Source organism: Elephas maximus, chromosome 23, assembly GCF_024166365.1.
Source record: "Elephas maximus indicus isolate mEleMax1 chromosome 23, mEleMax1 primary haplotype, whole genome shotgun sequence".
NCBI lineage: Eukaryota > Metazoa > Chordata > Mammalia > Proboscidea > Elephantidae > Elephas > Elephas maximus.
In genome coordinates, this window is record NC_064841.1 from 55673807 (window position 1) to 55693675 (window position 19869).

The 19869-nt window shown below is 43.2% G+C and overlaps 1 protein-coding gene across 9 annotated transcripts in view; it reads right to left on the reverse strand.

Moving 5' to 3' along the window:
* SPATA13 (spermatogenesis associated 13) overlaps positions 1–19869 on the reverse strand; it is a 207974-nt gene that overhangs the window by 125029 nt on the left and 63076 nt on the right. For all 9 annotated transcript variants that reach the window (XM_049867142.1, XM_049867143.1, XM_049867145.1 and 6 more), the window contains 2 exons: positions 12498–12566; positions 9858–11624 (listed from right to left, as the gene is read on the reverse strand). In XM_049867142.1, the coding sequence (XP_049723099.1) occupies positions 9858–11534 (1677 nt within the window). In that variant the 5' untranslated portion in view covers positions 11535–11624; positions 12498–12566. The remainder of the gene's footprint in view (positions 1–9857; positions 11625–12497; positions 12567–19869) is intronic.

The window sequence follows — 19869 nt, forward strand, 5'->3', positions numbered from 1 at the left end:
TACTTCACCACAGCATAGCTCTGAGAATCCAATGTGACTGTTAAGTGAAGGGCCTTCATGTAAATGTGACTGAACAGCAACGATTTTTTATATGCCAAGTAAATGATTTTTTTTTTTTAAAAAAAAGCAAAAACTGTCCTTATTCTCAAGGGTTCATAGTCTAATTGACAGATTAGAATATCTGCAGAAAATGCTGCCATGGATTAAGTGCTCCTCACGAGGAATGTTCAACACGCTGTAGATGCGCCAAACGGGGAATTAATGATGCTGGGTGACGACAGGCAGAACTGGGGAGGGGACGCAGCTGAGCAAGGTCTTGTAGGCAGAGCAAGGGAGCAGATGGGACAGCAGTTGAGGGGCATCAAGGCCTTCCAGTCAGTTCTGATTCACGGTGACCCCATGTTTGTCAGAGTAAAACTGTGCTCCAAAGGGTTTTCATGGCTGATTTCTGGAATCAGATCACCAAGCCTTTCTTCCAAGGTGCCTCTGGGTGGACTCAAACCTCTAACTCTCTGGATAGCAGCCAAGCTCATTAACTGTATCACCCAGAGATTCCATCTGGCATATAGCAGGTAGGTTAAAAAAAAAAAAAAAAAAGACTATGAACCTTTGAGAATAAGGACAGTTTGGGGGGGTTTCCTTTTTTTTTTTTACATCTTTCTTTTATCTGGCATATAAAAAATCAGTGCTGTTCTTTTCGTCCACTACCCCTTATGCAGCTACACCCAGTCATTGTCCTACACCTCACAGGTACTCCACAAATTTGGCTTGGTATATTACTGAGTGAATGTATAAACATCAGGTAATATAAGCCAATTCTCACGCAATTTTTTTTTAATTAATGTGAAACCAAACTAACTGTTTAAAGATTTTGCAATGCCGCTTGAGACTGTAACATAGTGACATGCCAAAAAGAAGTTTTGGAAAATACAGATCTTAATTTGCTCATATCTTAAGAAGTCAGGTCAATGCAGAATGCAAAAATCATCTGAATGTTACCCTGATACAAGAAAACTACAGACCAATATCTGTTATGAATATAGATAAAAAGATCTTCACAAAATACTAGTGCAAACAAAATCCCAACAGCATACTAAAACAATTATATACCATGATCAAATTGAATTTATCATGGAATGTAAGAGTGGTTCAATGTAAGACGATTAGTCAAAGTAACATATCACCATCAATAGAAAAAAGGAAAAGGACCACATAATCATCCCAATCAATGTAGAAAACGCATTTGAAAAAAATCCAACATCCTTTCATGATAAAAATACTCAACAAACTAGGACTAGAAAGAAAATTCCTCAATCTAATAAAGGGCATTTATGAAAAACCCACAGCTAGTAGCATACTCAATGGAGAAAGACTGAGAGCTTTCCACTTGAGATCAGGAACACGACAAGGATGGCCCTTCTCACTACTGCTCTTCAATATTGTTCTGAAAGTCCTAGCCAATTAAAAAAAAGCCAATTAGGCAAGAAAAAGAAAAGGTATACAAATTGGGAAGGAAGAAGTAAAATTATCCCTTTTCAACAGATGACATGATCCAATAAAAAAAAAAAAAACTAAAAAACCCAAGGCCCGTAAGAAAGCTACTGGAGCTAATAAATAAATTGAGCAAAGTGGCAGGGTACAAAGCCAACACACAAAAATCAGTTGAGTTTCTACATGCCAGGAATGAGAAATATGAAAAAGAAATTACGGGAACAATTCGATTTATAATAGCATCTAAAAGCATACCTAGGAATAAATTTAATCAGGGAGGTGAATGACTTGTACAATGGAAACTATAAAACATTGCTCAAAGAAGTTAAAGAAAACCTAAGAGCCCAAGAGACAGAAAGGGCCACATAAACCAGAGACTACATCAGCCTGAGACCAGAAGAACTAGATGGTGCCCAGCCTCAACAGATGACTGCCCTGACAGTGAACACAACAGAGAACCCCAAGGGAGCAGGAGAGCAGTGGGATGCAGACCTCACATTCTTATTTAAAAAAAAAAAAACAGACTTAATGGTCTGACTGAGACTAGAAGAACCCCGGAGGTCATGGCCCTCAGACCCTCTGTTAGCCCAAGACTGGAACCATTCCCAAAGCCAACTCTTCAGACAGGGATTGGACTGGACTATAAGTTAAAAAATGAGACTGGTGTAGAGTAAGCTTCTTGGACCAAGTAGACACATGAGACTATGTAGGCAGCTCCCGTCTGGAGGCTAGAGGAGAAGGCAGAGGGGGGCAGAAGCTGGCTGAACAGACATGGGGAATACAGGGTGGAGAGAAGGACTGTGCTGTCTCATTAGGGGGAGAGCAACTAGGAGTATATAGCAAGGCGTATATAAATTTTTGTATGAGAGACTGACTTGATTTGTAAGCTTTCACTTAAAGCACTATTAAAAAAAAAATCCTAAGTAAACAGGAGGACGTTCAATGTTCCTGGAATGGAAGACTTAATATTGTTAAGATGTCAATACTATCCAAAGCAATCTGTAGATTTAACACAATCCCTGTTCCAACAGCTTCCTTTGCAGAAATGGAAAAGCCAAACTCAGATTCATATGGAATTGCAAGGAATGACAAAAAACCAAAGCAATCTTGAAAAAGAAGGACAAAGTGGAAGATTCACACTCGCTGATTTCAAAATGTACTATAAAGCTACAGTAATCAAAACAGTCTAGTACTGGTATAAAAATAGACACATAGGCCAATGGAATAGAATTGAGAGTCTAGAAATAAACTCATAGATGTTATGGTCAACTGATTTTTGACAAGGGTACTAAGTCCATTTAACGGGGAAAGAAGAGTATCTTTAATAAATGGTGCTGGAAAAACTGGATGCTCATATGCAAAAGGACCACATTACAAAAATAAACTCAGAATGGATCAGTGACCTAAACACAGGAGTAATGCTTCAGGACCCAGTTTTTGACAATGAATTCTTAAGTATGACACCAAAAGCATGAGCAACAAAATATAAAAATAGATAAATTGGACTTCATCAGAATTAATAACTTGTGCTCATCGAAGGATTTTATCAACAGAGACAACCTACAGGATGGAGAAAATATTTGGGAATCATATATTTGATAAGGGTTTAATATCCAGAATACAAGGAACTCCTACAACTCAACAACAAAAAGACAAACAACCCAATGAAAAAAATGGGCAGAGAACTTGAGTAGACATTTCTCCAAAAAGGATATATAAAATGGCCAATAACCAAAAACAACCAAACCCAGTACTGTGGAGTCGATTCTGACTCATAGCAACCCTATAGGGCAGAGTAGAGCTGCCCCATAGAGTTCCCAAGGAGCGCCTGGTGGATTCGAGCTGCTGACCCTTTGGTTAGCAGTCGTAGCACTTAACCACTATGCCACCAGGGTTTCCACAAAATGGCCAATTAGCACGTGAAAAGTCAGTGTCATTAGTCATCATACCCATTGCTGTCACATCAATTCCAACTCATAGCAACCCTACAGGACAGAGTAGAACTGCCCCATAGAGTTTTCAAGGCTGTAAATCTTTACGGAAGCAGACTGCCACATCTTTTTACCAAGGAGTGGCTGGTGGGATCAAATTGCTGATCTATCGGTTGATGGCTGAGCACTTAACCACTGCGCCACCAAGGCTCCCTCATTTAGTTACCAGGGAGATGCAAATCAACACCACAATGAGCTAAGATACTACTTCACCCCTGTTAAGATGGCTATTATTAGATTACTAGAAAAAACAAATGTTGGTGAGGATGTGGAGATATCAGAACTCTCATCCACTGTTGGTGGCATTATATAATGGTGCAGCTCCTGTGTAAAACAGTATGGGGGTTCCTCAAAGGGTTAAACACAGAATCACCATATGACCCTGCAATTCTACCCGTCGGTATGTATACCCAGAAGAACTGAAAGCAGGAATTCAGAAAGGTACCCCTACACCAATATTCACTGTAGCATTATTCACAATAGTCAAAGGGTGGAAACGAGCCAAATGTCCATCGACAGATGAATGGATAAACAAAATGTGATATATCCATTCAATGGAATATTATTCGGCCATAAAGAGAAATGAAGTTCTGATACACGATACAACATGAATAAACTCTGAAAACATTATGATGAGTGAAATAAGTCAGATACAAAAGAACAAATATTATATGATCTTATATGAAATAGGTAGAATAAGCAAATGCATAGAGAACAAAGTTCATCAGTGCTTACCGAGGGTGGGTGGGAAGGTGAAAGGCTGAGTTATTGCTTTAGGGGTGTCATGGATTGAATTATGTCCACTAAAAATATGTGTCAACTTGGTTAGGCCATGATTCCCAGTATTGTACAGTTGCCCTCCATTCTGTGATTGACATAATTTTCCTATGTGTTGTAAATCCTAACCTGCCCGTGGTTAATGATGCAAGATTAGATCACGTTAAAGAGGACTGCGGTGGGATGTAATACCCTTGCTCAGGTCACATCGCTGAGCCAGTGTAAAGGGAGTTTCCCTGGGGTGTGGCCTGCATCACCTTTTATCTTACAAGAGATAAAGAGAAAAGGAGGAAGCAAGCAGAGAGTGGGGACCTCATACCACCAAGAAAGCAGCACGGGAGCAGAGTGTGTGCTTTGGACCTGAGGTTCCTGCACAGAGAGGCTCCTAGTCCAGGGGAAGATTGATGACAAGGACCTCCCCCCAGAGCCAACAGAGAAAGAAAGCCTTCCCCTGCAGCTGACACCTGTATTTGGATTTCTAGCCTTTCTTTTTGTTGAAGCCATCTACTTGCAGCATTTCTGTTACAATAGCACTAGATAACTAAGATAAGGGGCACTGAGTTTCTATTACGGATGATGAGAAAATCTGGAAACAGATAGTGGTGACGGCTGCATAACGTGGTACGTGGTGAATGTAATTAACGTCACTGAACTGTACACTTAAGAAGACTGAACGGTAAATGTCTTGTTATATATACACAAACATATGTATATATAAAAAATTATCACAATAAAAAGATAAAAAGACTAAAGCTGAACAAACCTCCCTGTAACGGGATCACAACTGGATTTTATAATTTAAATCTGTGGCATGCTTCGACAACACCACACACTACTAGATCTATGTAGATCTGTGTAACTCTAAGGATAGGATCTGGCCATTGTGTGAACTGGTTGGAAAACCAGAAGTAACACTTTGAAGTCCACTGCCTGTACCTTGAACAAGTAGCACTACGGAGAAATAAATGCTAAGCAGCATTTTTAAGCCAGGGACTTAGTCTAACACACCACTGGTCCTACAGCAAATTGACCACTAGGTGGCAGCAGGAGCATGAAATTAGAAAGGCAAGTTTTCCACAAAACCAAAAAAAGCAAACCCATTGCCATACAGTGGATTCCGACTCATAGTGACCCTACAGTACAGAGTAGAACTGCCCCATAGAGTTTCCAAGGAGTGGCTGGTGGATTCAAATTGCCAACCTTTTGGTTAGCAGCCAAACTCTTAATCACTACGTCACCAGGGCTGTGAGTTTTCTACAGGGCTTTATAAGGTAGCTTGGCATTTTTTCAATCCTTTCCTACAGCAATACATAATCTTGCTGAACTGTTTACAATTTCTAAAAAAATATTTTACCATTTTTAGGGTGGCATATGATAAATGATTCTAAACTAAAAATTTGTCTTACCAAAAATCACATTGTAATATTTATTTTAAATAGCATAATATAGATTTCAAACTTTTCTCATTCAATATTTAATGTCATTGTATGCCGCTGAGTAGATACTGATTCATAGTGACCTCATATAACAGAGAGGAAATGCCCCACAGGATTTCCCAGGCTATAATCTTTACAGGCAGCCCTGGTAGTGCAGTGAATAAGTCGCTCAGTTGCTAACCAAAAAGGTGGCGGTTCGAACCCACCAGCTGCTCCATGGGAGACAGATGTGGCAGTCAGCTGCCATAAAAACTGCAGCCTTGGAAAGCCTTTAGGGCAGTTCCACTCTGTCCTATAGAACAGTTATTAGTTGGAATTGACTTGATGGCAATGGGTTTGTTTTTTTTTTCGTCTTTATGGACAGATTACCAAGTCTTTCTCGCACAGAGCCGCTGGTGGGTTTGAACCATCGACCTTTCGGTTAGCAGCCAAGTGCTTAACCACTGTGTCACCAGGGCTCCTTCAACATTTAATAAACACAGTTTAAATATGCTTTAAACATTTAAGTAGAGCCATACTGTCAACAAATTAAATAAAAAATACTGTAACACTAAAGTATATTATGATCAAGACTGAACTTTTACTTTTGTGTAATGCTACAAAAATAGACAAAACTGCTTTTAACCCAGGAAGGTTGGAATTCTTGTGTTTGTATAAAATAAAGTAAAAGGTTACATTTTGCAAGCACTTCTCTGCATGTAATACCCTCTGAAAGGATTCCCAATATATAAAATGCAAATTGGGTAAAATCATCATATTTTCTCCTTTTGACATTTATTTTAAAAGTACAAGAGGAAGCCTGATCTGCTGTGTAAGAATTTTGATGAAATGAATGCCACTTAAAAATGTAATGAACATTTTGAGGCAAATTTGCAAAATTAGGAACATGTGCACCTTTATCAAACTGAATTTCAGTATCCATGTTCCTCTGCTTTCTGTCGGTATAAATTAAATGCTATGTAACTATGAATACCAAATATATATATAAAACTATATAATGGCCAAAAGCATCTCATGAATTGAATGAGCTAATAGCTGTCAAGGCTACAAGAGCAATGTTCTTTTCATACCCTGTCAGCACTCCAGACGACTCACTCTCCTGTCTAATTTCCACTTTATAAACACATTCAGTAATATTACCTTACATGGCGGGAAGGTGGGGAAGTGCACCCATGTGTACAGGTTGCAAACCATCCTTCGCTCACATTCCTAGACGACTTTGCAGGTATAAATATAAATTGGTGCTTGCCTTAGAAAATAATCCCCCAGCTGCATCCCTTCCCGCTGATCCCGAGAGGGCCTTGATTTTGTCTTAATTCCTGCAGATGAATGGTTTTCTGCAGAGGGTTGCAAACTCAGAAGCCGGCTCAGACCCTGATGGTGAGTTTCTGACCTCCACTGTGCAGGGAGACCGAGAAACCAGAGCTTCTTCCCAAGCAGTTTAAGGAGCTCCAAGTCATCCCCAAGGGCCCCTAGGTCTGAGGGCCCCTGGGCAGCCAGAGAAATAAAGGGGGTCACTGGGGTGCATCTAGGCTCATGCAGAGGCCTCAGGCCAGTCCAAACCTGCAGAGCCAGTCTATCTTCCAGAGGTCTTCTGGACTGATGACCAGTCACTTACTTGTTTGCACACTTTGAAAGAAGCCTTGTGGAGTGGTTGGAAGGACACAGACTAAATGCCAGTTTGGGGAACATTTCCATTCTGCCAGCTCTGACTGGTATAGCTGGCAGGGCCCAACCATTCTGGGCCTCACTGCCTTCCTGCATGAAGAGGTGTTTGGTGGGATAAGGAGTTAACATTTCTTCCACCTAATAAATATCCAGATCTGTCCCCAGGCCCCTGCTCCCCACACACAAAAAAAAGGATTTGCAAAGATTTTTTTTTTTTTTGCTCCCAGTATCTGTCGAGTCTATTCCAACTCATGGCAACCCCATATGTGTCACAGTAGAGCTGTGCTCCATAAGGTTTTCAATGGCTGAGTTTCTTGGAAGTAGATCATCAGGCCTTTCTTCTGAGGTACCTCCGGGTGGACTTGAACTTCCAACCTTTAAGTTAGCAGGTAAGTGCATTAACTGTTCGCATTGCCCACAGTTCAAAAGTCTAAAGCGTTCTTTATGTTAAAGGTAGGAATTTTATTTTCTGTTTAACAAAATTAGTAAAAAGGTAATCATTAAAATATTTTATTCCCGAGTACATATTAAGTGAACCACATCCAAGGGTTAACATATAACTCAGCCACTTACTCATCTGGACTGGCCTGAGGCCTCTGCACGAGCCTAGACCCACCACCAGTGACCCCCTCCCCTTCTCTGGCTGCCCAGGGGGCCTCAGACCCAGGGGCCCTTCAGGATGACTTGGAGCTCCTGAAACTGCTCGGGAAGAAGCTCTGGTTTCTCGGTCTCCCTGCACAGTGGAGGTCAGAAACTCACCATCAGAGGCTGAGCCGGCTTCTGAGTTTGCAACCCTCTGCAGAAAACCATTCATCTGCAGGAATTAAGACAAAATCAAGGCCCTCTCGGGATCAGCGGGAAGGGACGCAGCTGGGGGATCATTTTCTAAGGCAAGCACCAATTTATACCTGCAAAGTCGTCCAGGAATGTGAGCGAAGAATGGTTTGCAATCTGTACACGTGGGTGCATTTCCTCATCTTCCCGCCATGTAAGGTAATATTACTGAATGTGTTTATAAAGTGGAAATTAGACAGGAGAGTGAAGTCGTCTGGAGTGCTGACAGGGTATGAAAAGAACATTGCTCTTGTAGCCTTGACAGCTATTAGCTCATTCAATTCATGAGATGCTTATGTTCTACTCTAAAAATAAGTACAGTGAGCACCATAAAAAGCCCTGCAGACAATCACCATCCAGGGCTGGCAGGTACCAAACAGAACGTTCCAAATGCATTCCTAGGCGAAGAAACAAACCGAGAAGGTGCATGAAACGGTCTCTTTGCACAAAGACTTCCCTTTATATGTATTCTCTTGGGAAGGATATAAGAAATATTTAAAACAAAGCGAAGAAAGTTACAGATAATAAAGTATTTCAAAATGAAAATTTTGAGAGCACCTAGGAACTGCATGGAGTGAAACTTTTCCAACTTTTTCTTTCCCAAAATCCAGCACTTAGAAGAAAATATCCAAAACAAAAAACACACTTACTGTCGAGGAGTCAATTATAACTCAGTGACCCTAAAGGAGAAAAAAGACTGTCCCATAGGGCTTCCAAGGCTGTAATCTTTACAGGGAGCCCTGGTGGCACAATAGTTAAGAGCTTGGCTGCTAACCAAAAAGGTCAGTAGTTCGAATTCACCAGTTGCTCCTCGTAAACACTATGGGACAGTTCTACCCTGTCCTGTATAGTCACTATGAGTTGGAATCAACTCGACAGCAACAGGTTTGGGTTTTTTTTTGGGGGGGGGGGTTTAATCTTTAAGAAAGCAGACTGCCAACATCCTTCTCCCATAGAGCCGTTGGTGGGTTTGAACAGCCGACCTTTCAGTCAGCAGCCGAGCACTTAACCATTGTGCAACTAGGGTTCCTGTACCACATAATAGATGATCAGCAAACATATTTTGAATAGATGGTGTGGTAAATGCCATTTGCAAAAATTTCAGATATTAGCAATTCATTGCAAAAGAGGTAAAGATTACCTCTGAATTTGTAAAGCAGCAATTTGACAACTGCCATCTGTACTAATAACTGTCATAGCGGCATAATCGGAACAGTGCCACTGGCCTCCTTGAGGCATTAAAGAATAAGAGCAAACACCAGTTTCGTGGGAGAATTTTTGCCTTCCCTGTGGGAGACCTGGGTTCAGTTCCCAGCCAATGTATCTCATGCATAGCCACCACCCATTTTCAGTGGAGGCTTGTGTGTTGCTATGATGCTGAGCAGGTTTCAGCTGAGCTTCCAGACTACGATCAGGGAGAAAGGCCCGGTGATCTACTTCTGAAAATCAGACAATGAAAATACTATGGAGCACAACAGCCTGATCTTCTGATCCGGTCACCATGATTTGCCACGAGTCGGGGCTGGCAGCTAACTACCACCACCACCACCAGAGACACCTGGGCACATGGAAATCTGCAGGCGAAGACAAGGCATGCCACTGTCACAACCCCCCCTCTCACAGCAGCCACCTGCAGAGCACACCCTGCCCACATCCTCACCTCTTCCTTCTTTTCTTCTGGCCCGGCTGCCCCGCTGAGGCTCAGCTGAGAGTAGCTGCTGATGCCACTGTCTTCATTGCCTTCTTCACTACATGGGGTCTGTACCTCATCTGGGAAGGACCCAGAACCCGGCTCCCTCTGAGCAGGACCCTCTGCCCTCTCTTCACTCTCCACCGAATTCAGGGACAGGGCACTGTGATAATTTGGACAAACAAAATTAGCACTGCACTTGGCACTTCCTACACCTGGGCTCTGGGGGCTCTGGGGTTTGGGGGTGGTGGGCCGTAAAGGAGTCAGAGGCTGCTCAGGTTCAAACCTAAGCTGGCTGGGAGGCACTGGTTCACCAGCGTCTCTGTGGAGCACTCCCTGAGCAGTCGGGCTCGGTGAGGAACTCCCAGGGCAAGAAAGGGCACTTTCTGATGCCTGCAAGTTTTTGGCTTCAAGAGGACACACGGCCGTCTCTATGTCTATGTGGGGACCCTGAGAAGTGGCTGGACCGGGACCGGGGGCTGCTGTGAAGGGAGCGTCCACGCTCTGCACAGAGGGTGCACACCGCCGTCTGTCCAGCTCCGTGCTGGTTGACACCCGGCGGGAGTAGTCGTCGTGCAGCCTGCTGTTGAGTCGTAGCCTTTGGTTTGGGTCACTGGGAGAGGGAGCCCTGTTCTTGGGACTCTCCCTCTTCCATGCAGCATCTGTGACATTGCTGACAAGTTTTAAGACTCTATCAAAGTCCTTGGCCCTGATGGGGCTTTTCCAGCGCTTCGTTCTTCTCTCTGACCCACCGAACTTCTCAGAGTCAGCAGAGGAACTGCTCAATGTCCTCTGAGGCACCTGTTTTTCATGAGCCACTTTGAGATCTGCGAGATTGGAGGTGGACTTCCGTTTGAAGGAGGTTTTCTTCAGGAAGTTCAAGTTGTCCGTGCTCTTGCTTCGCCTGTAGATGATGTGATTGTTTTCAGAGTTTTTCACGAGAATCTCACAGATCTTGGGCTCCTGAGTGAGGGGAGACAGGGGCCGGATGTGGCTCTGAGAGCCATGGTGTCTGTCGTAATCCAGTAAGCTGATGCGGCCCAGACCGTAGGCTCTCCGGATGCTGCGGGACCGGTGTGTGCTCCTCTGGAAGGCGTCGTCCGCCTCCTCCGGGTCGGAGCAGTCTGAGGCCGCACCCGCCCCGGCCTCCTGGGGGGCCCCCACGCGCCCCGAGTAAGAGGGCCTGTTTGTTTGGATTCCGGTGATGGCGCCGTTCGGGAGGGGTTTCCCCGGATCACTTTCTGAGGCCTCTTCCTTTGAGGCGTCAGCCGCTTCTCGGTTCTGAATTCCCTGAAAAACTGAGGACTTCAGTTTTTTAAAAGACCCCATTTTCCGAAAGGAGGCCAGGGCGTTCCAGGTGGAGGAGCTTCCCACCAGGACCACGGAGCGCGGCCTCTCGGCGTTGGCGCTCGATCTCTTCCTGCTCACAGAGAAAAAGCGCGCGAGTTTGGAGGGGCTGACCTTCGCCTCGCGGGCCTCAGCGTCCCCGCCGCCACTCCATCCTCCGTTCGGGCTCGAGGGCTGAGTCACTGTCCCGGGTTCGGTGGGCTCGGTGGTCGAGCAGGCGATGGCGGCTCCGTGGCCGTTCTGGGCCGTCGTCATGTTCTTGGGGCTGGGGGCCTGGGCCGCCCCGAGGCTCAGGGCCATGCTCACATCTTTGGCTGCTGGCGCCAGCCCCAGACCGTCACCTCCGAAGCCTCCATTGGGCACATGGAGCTCCGCCGTGACTGCCACTGCCTGCGACCAGAAAACAAAGGAAGGATTTAACCGTGTTTCCCTACACAAGAGCCTCTATCAATAGGCATTAATGGTTTTGCTTAATAATTGCTAAGAGAAAAAAGGCATGCCCCATGACAGGGCTGATCAAATAAAAGCTATTTAAAATAACTGAAAGTTTATTTTTTTCTAATTCATTTTACAATAAATTGAAGAGAAAATATAATAAATAGTCCCTGGGTGGTGCAAAGGGTACCTGGGTGGCACAAACAGTTAAGCACTCAACTACCAACCTAACTACTAACCTTGGTGATTCAAACCCAACCAGCAGCACCACAGAAGAAAGGCCTGGCAATCTGGTGTCTTAAAAATTATAGCCAAGAAAACCCTATGGAGCAGTTCTACTCTGTAACGCATAGGGTCACCTTGATGGCAACAGGTTTGGTTTTTGGTTTAGGTACAGCAAACATTTAATGCAGTCGGCTGCTTACAAAAAGGTTGAAGGTTCAAGTCCACCAGAGGCACCTTGGAAGAAAGTTCTGATGATCTACTTCTGAAAAGTCAGCTACTGAAAGCCCTGCAGAGGAGCACAGTCCTCCCCGGACACACAGGGGTCGCCGTGAGTCAGTGGTAACTCAGCGGTTGGAGACATGGACCCAGGCAGTGCCCAGGCAACAAGGACTCTGCCTTATAGGCAACTCCTGCTCGCCTTTTAATGTTATATAAATGTGTCCTCACTTTGAAACAATTGAACCCACCCCTACTAGCAACAAATTATCACAATCACCTTCACTTGCTGCACGTGCAGCGTTTAAATCATTTTAAAAGGTTTGGAGCCTTTTCTTGCACCAAAGTAAGGCTAAATAAAAACCGTATGCACCAGTTGCGACTTACCTACAAATTCTTAAAGATACATTCAGAACAGATCTCGTTGGTAGCCCAGGGACTGCTGTACATATATTCCTGAAAAAAAGGAAAGAATTATGAGTAGTGCATTCAGTGTAATGGTAAATTACTGAGTTCACTGAAACTTGCTTTAAAAAAATCTTTTCAAAAACTGCCAGAATGGAAAAAGCCAAGGCATTATTCAACAGTGTCTTCTATTTGGAATGGAAGAATTTTATTATTTAAAAAATATATATATTTAAAAAAAAAAAAAAAGGCAGTGCTATCGAGTCGATTCTGAGTCATAACAGCCCTATGGGACAGAGTAGAACTGCCCATAGAGTTTCCAAGGAAGTAGTGCCTGGTGGATTTGAACTCCCAACGTTTTGGTTATAAGCTGTAGCTCTTAACCACTATGCCACCAGGTTATATATATATATATATATATATATATATATATATATATATATATATATATATATATATATATGAACCCTATTTCAAAATGTGCCACAATGAATGCCAGCCCATGTTAAATGTAACACAGGTAATATGTAAACAGGAGCTCAGTGCACACAAGAACCAGCCACAGATGGACTGGACAATGGGATGGAGAGGGATGCTGGTGAGGAGTGAGCTTCTTGGATCAGGTGGACACTTGAGGCTATGCTGGCATCTCCTGTCTGGAGGGGAGATGAGAGGGTAGAGGGGGTTAGAAGCTGGCGGAATGGACACAAAAAGAGAGAGTGGAGGGAGAGAGCAGGCTGCCTCACTAGGGGGAGAGCAATTGGGAGTATGTAGCAAGGTGTATATAGTTTTTGTGTGAGAGACTGACTTGATTTGTAAACTTTCACTTAAAGCACAATAAAAGTTAAAAAAAAAAAAAAAAAAAAACCCAGCCACAGAGTCATGATGAATACAGAGATGCTCTCAGTTGCTGACTGCCTGGAAAGGACTATGAAACACCATGAAACACCCCAGAGCTACAATATTAGAAATTCGAACACACAAAAAAATTCACATTAAACAAATAGGGCACCTTCTTCCCCTTCTCTCAGGCCCTGAAGACCACCACATCCTTGTGCCCATGCTCTCCTCAACCTCTCCCATCTGGCCAAGACCTGCTTGTCCTTCAAGGGTCAGCTTAAATGCCACACCCCCACCCCGACCCCAGTGAATGATCATTGAATGAATGAGATTAGCAGAATTATCGTTAAGTACTCGCATTACTCCCTCACATGCCAGCCCCCTGTACAAGGCATTTAAAAACATCATGCCGCTCATAGCTCATAACAATATTACCAAGCCAACAGAATTATTTTCATCTTACAGAGAAAAAAATAAAGGTGTGGACAGTTTGGTAATTTGCCTGGGGGTAGTCCAGCTTTCTGCTCCACAGCCTGAGCTCTTACCCACTGCACTGAACTCAGGAACAAAGATAGAGGGGCACAGGCTGGGATTTGAACCCCAGACATTGGACTCCAAGTTCAGTACCCCAAGGCACACCCTGACTTAAACCAAGTCCCAGCAGTCCTTATCATGCCAGTCAAGACCATTACGTCTGAGGAAGTTGTAAAAAAAAAAAAAAAAACCATGGGGTTAGCTCCAAATCTAGCTTAACTCAGTGCAGAGGAAAATGTGACCTTATGCAAGGGAATTGTGTCACCTGCGTTTGCCCCCCACCTTCTCCCGCAGGCTCACTGTCATTTGCCCAGAGAGGAGCCGTAATGGGTTGGTTCAATTCGGAAGAGAGGAGGCTACAGCGACTTGGACCCTTGGGGCCTGACCCAGGTCCCATGACCCAATCCCACTACTCAGAAGACTGGTGGGCACCTGCATGTGCTCCAGAGTTGAATGTTTTAACAGAGATTAGAATCAGGAAGAGCTGTGGGTTGTGCTCCAAAATTAGGCCAGCATTTGGTACCGTTGTCCACCCTCACTGACTCTGGGAGGGAGAGTGGATTACGGTCATTTCAGATCCTCATAATGCTGGCATGAACCAGGGACTTTATGCACATAGTCAAGCCCAGCTCACAGGCATTCAGTGACTGCACATTAAGCAGGAATGATGGTTATGACTTGCACTGGATACAGATGAGAAGACTCAATCACTATCTTGTCAACCAGCTGGACAAATACTGCATACTGACACCACAACTAGAGGACACTGTGAGAACCTTCACAACCAAGAATGAAACTGTGTTTATTAGCAGTGCATCATTATGTAACACTGTATTTTTCTACATAGGAGCCCTGGTAGCACAATGGTTAAGCACTTGGCTGCTAACCAAAAGGCTGGTGGTTTGAACCCACCAGCCACTTGGTGGGAGACAGACGTGGCAATCTGCTTCCCTAAAGATTTATAACCTTGGAAACCCTATGGGGCTATAGGGTCACTATGAGTCAGAAGCAACTCAATGGCAATGGGTGTTTTTTAATATATTTTTCTAGAGTGAAGATACTGACGTTTTTATAAGACTGTTGGTGTTGTTAGGTGCTGCCGAGTCAGTTCCGACTCATAGCAACGCTATGCACAACAGAACGAAACACTGCCCGATCCTGTGCCATCCTTACAATCGTTGTTATGTTTGAGCTCATTGTTGCAGCCACTGTGTCAATCCACCTCGTTGAGGGTCTTCCTCTTTTCCACTGACCCTGTACTCTGCCAAGCATGATGTCATTCTCCAGGGACTGATCCCTACTGACAACATGTCCAAAGTATGTAAGACGCAGTCTCGCCATCCTTCTAAGGAGCATTCCGGTTGTACTTCTTCTAAGGCAGATTTGTTCGTTCTTTTGGCAGTCCATGGTATATTCAATATTCTTCGCCAACACCACAATTCAAAGGCGTCAATTTTTCTTCGGTCTTCCTTATTCATTGTCCGGCTTTCACATGCATATGATGTGATTGAAAATACCATGGCTTGGGTCAGGCACACCTTAGTCTTCAGGGTGACGTCTTTGCAGAAGATTTGCCCAATGCAATGCGTCTTTTGATTTCCTGACTGCTGCTTCCATGGCTGTTGATTGTGGATCCAAGTAAAATGAAATCCTTGACAACTTCAATCTTTTCTCCGTTTATCATTATGTTGCTCATTGGTCTGGTTGTGAGGATTTTTGTTTTCTTTATGTTGACGTGTAATCTATACTGAAGGCTGTGGTCTTTGATCTTCATTAGTAAGTGCTTCAAGTCCTCTTCACTTTCAGCAAGCAAGGTTGTATCATCTGCATAACGCAGGTTGTTAATGAGTCTTCCTCCAATCCTGATTCCCTGTTCTTCATATAGTCCAGCTTCTCGGATTATCTGCTCAGCATACAGACTGAATAGGTATGGTGAAAGAATACAACCCTGACACACCACCTTTTCCTGACTTTAAACCAGTCAGTATCCCCTCGTTCTGTCCAAACAACTGCCTCTTGATCTATGTAAAGTTTCCTTATGAGCACAATTAAGTGTTCTGGAATTCCCATTCTTCACAGTGTTATCCATAGTTTGTTATGATCCACACAGTCGAATGCCTTTACATAATTGATAAAACACAGGTAAACATCCTTCTGGTATTCTCTGCTTTCAGCCAGGATCCATCTTACATCAGCAATGATACAGATTCAGTAAAATATACACAGTCTCCAGGTTATGGACATCCAACTTACATGCAAACTGTAGTTATGAACCAACTCCCGTAGAGCTTATTATATTAAAAATTCAAGGTACATACAACAGTTTGTAATAACAAATGGGCACTACTTTGTGACATACATAAAAATACTATTATTATACGATATTATATTGATGATGTTTTAGTATATCTGGAAGTGTTTCTTTAATGTTTTTTATGCAAAGAAACGTCCACTACATACTAAGACAAACATTTGACTAGCTGACGTTAGATACAAACTGTACCTAGTTGTTCTGACTTACGTACAAATTCAACAAATTACGAATGGAATTCATTCGTAATCTGACGATTGCCTGTATGCAGAACATTCGAGTTTCTAACTGGAGCAACATGCTTTTTTAGAAAAGACTGGTGACTTCTTTAGTTCATGCATCTGAGCAACATGATTGTTATGTGCTTAGAATGAAACTGAAAATCATGGAAAAACGCTTTTCCTGGAATTTCTGAGTAACACACCCACTTGCATTATTTAGAACTAATACTTTGACCTCTATTAACTAACAAGGGTTGCAATTCAATCAGCGGTTTTTGTAGCAAGTCTTAGAAATCGTGGGTGCTCTGCCAGAGCAATCTTTGAACAGAGCCACAAGAATGAATTTTTGATGGGAATATTGTGAAATATATTGCCTACAAGTTGGGTTGTGGGATCTATGAACTTTGGAACAGAACATTTCTTTTGGTACTAATGAGAATTCTTTGAAAACAACTATGACCAGTAGTTTTTAAATAAGAACTTGTATTTGAATTTGATATTTAGGGAGATATACCAGGTTAAATGCATATGTAACAAGCAAGAAAGTTTATGTAATATACTCATATACACTGAAAAACATTGTAATATAAAATGCTAAAGAGGATCATTAAATCACAACACTATAGAATGGTGCCATGTCATGGCTAGTTGCCACTGAGCCAGCTCTGACTTAGGATAACAGAACGAAACGTTGCCCAGTCCTATGCCATCTTCATGATCCTTTTATGTTTCAGTCCACCATTGAAGCTGCTGTGTCAATCCATCTCATGGAAGGTTTTCCTGGTTTTCACTGACCCTCTACCTTTACTAAACATGATGCCCTTTTCTAGTGACTGGTTCTTCCTGATGATGTGTCCAAAGGAAGCAAGATGAAGTTTCGCCATCTTTGCTTCTAAGGAGCTTTCTGGTTATATTGTCTTGGGGGACAGCTACAATAATCCCTACAAGCTCAGTGGAATTGACTCATTTACCCATTGCATCACACTACTCTTAGTGAAAGAACAGTGGGTTGGGAATCAGAGGGACCAGATTCCAGTCCCAGCACAGCAGCTTATAAGCCAGAAGCTGGGGGTCATCCTTGACCTCTTCCTTTCCCTCTGGATCACACTGCTACCATGGCCTTATCTCAGGCCTGCAATCCCTCCCATCCGCATGGCTGCATTAGCGTCCTGACCAGTCTCTGTTTTCCGGTCCAGCTTACCTCCAGCCCACCCTTCAGTCTGCTGCCAGTGTTCCTCCTGGACTGCAAATCAAGCTGTGCCACTCAAACCAGTGTCCCTGGCTGAAGACATTGCAACTCCTCAGCTTAGCACACAATACGTTTCACTTTAGCTGTGCTGAATTACTTCATACTGCTATGCCTTTGGGTGGTTTCCTTATGTGCCCTCAGATTCCTTATCTGTCTCTGTGTATTGTGAAGAGCCACAATTCCCAAGCTCCCTTGCCAAATGGCATCTGGCCAATGGGAAGCACTGAAGGGAAATACAAGGGTGGGAGGAAGGCAGATGCCAGGGTATTTCTCCCTTGTTTCTGCGTGGGACATGTCCAGCAGCTGCTAGGTCTCCTCTGCGGCTCCAGCTCCCCTCCAAGGTCCTAGTTCCTGCCAGGTGGCACCAGTTCCTGGCTCAAGTAACACTGCCTCTACTCTTTAACCCTCCAGTCCAGGGGTTCTACCACCTTCCTGCTATTGCTTGTCTCTGAGCTGCTTCACTCTCTTCTTCATTTCTCAGCTACGTAAAACAAAAAAAATCCCTGTATTAAATTCCCTTTGTCTGAAATACAGGTAGTCCTTGACTTATGACAAATGTGCATATACGACCATCCTTTTTTTATGATTTGTGTATTTTGTATGTATGTATGTATTAAAATATATCTGTGAGTTTATATGTAATGTTTCCAACCCCCAAACACAAAGACAGGATTTATGAAGATATTGATAAGAAAAGGCAATAAAAATGAAAACTAGGAAAAAAACAAAAAACGAGGTACATGACATACGTCAGAACCAACTTACAACAGCGTCATCAGAACAGAACCCAGTCACAAACTGGGGACTACCTGTACCTAGAGAAGTGTCTCTTTTCCTGACTGCTATATATGCTTTGTCTAACTTCTATTACCCCCACATGTCTGTCAGTTTGTCGTACTATGGGGGCTTGTGTGTTGCTGTGAAGCTGGAAGCTATGCCACTGGTATTCAGACTCTAGTAGGGACACCCATGGAGGTCAGGTTTCAGCTGAGCTTCCAGACTAAGACAGACTAGGAAGAAGGGCCCGGCAGTCTACTTCTGAAAAGCATTAGTCACTGAAAACCTTATGAATAACAGCAGAACACTGTCTGATATACTACTGGAAGATGAGCCCCTCAGGTTGGAAGGCACTCAAAAGATGACTGGGGAAGAGCTGCCTCCTCAAAGTAGAGTTGACCTTAATGACGTGGATGGAGTAAAGCTTTTGGGACCCTCATTTACCGATTGGCACGACTCAAAATGAGAAGAAATACCTGCAAACATCCATTAATAATTAGAACCTGGTATGCACGAAGTATGAATCTAGGAAAATTAGAAATCGTCAAAAATGAAATGGAACGCATAAACATCGATATCCTAGGCATTAGTGAGCTGAAATGGACTGGTATTGGCCATTTTGAATTGGACAATCATATAGCCTACTATGCTGGGAATGACAACTTGAAGAGGAATGGTGTTGCATTCATCGTCAAATAGAACGTTTCGGGATTTATCCTGAAATACAATGCTGTCAGTGATAGGATAATATCCACACGCCTACAAAGAAGACCAGTTAATATGACTATTATTCAAATTTACACACCAACCACTAGGGCCGAAGATGAAGAAATAGAAGATTTTTATCAGCTGCTGCAGTCTGAAATTGATCGAACATGCAATCAAGATGCATTGATAATTACTGGCAAATGGAATGCAAATTTGGAAGCAAAGAAGAAGGAACAGTAATTGGAAAATATACCCTTGGTGATAGAAACAATGTCGGAGATTTAAGGATAGAATTTTGCAAGACCAACGACTTCTTCATTGCAAATACCTTCTTTCGCCAACATAAACAGTGACTATATACGTGGACCTTGCCAGACGGAACACACAAATTGACTACATCTGTGGAAAGAGACGATGGAAAAGCTCAATCTCACCAGTCAGAACAAGGCCAGTGGCCGACTGTGGAACAGACAATCAATTGCTCATATGCAAGTTCAAGCTGAAACTGAAGAAAATCAGAGCTAGTCCACGAGAGCCAAAATATCACCTGTACCACCTGAATTTAAAGACCATCTCAAGAATAGATTTGACGCACTGAACACTAGTGACCGAAGACCAGACGAGTTGTGGAATGACATCAAGGATATCATACATGAAGAAAGCAAGAGGTCTTTGAAAAGACAGGAAAGAAAGAAAAGATCAAGATGGATGTCA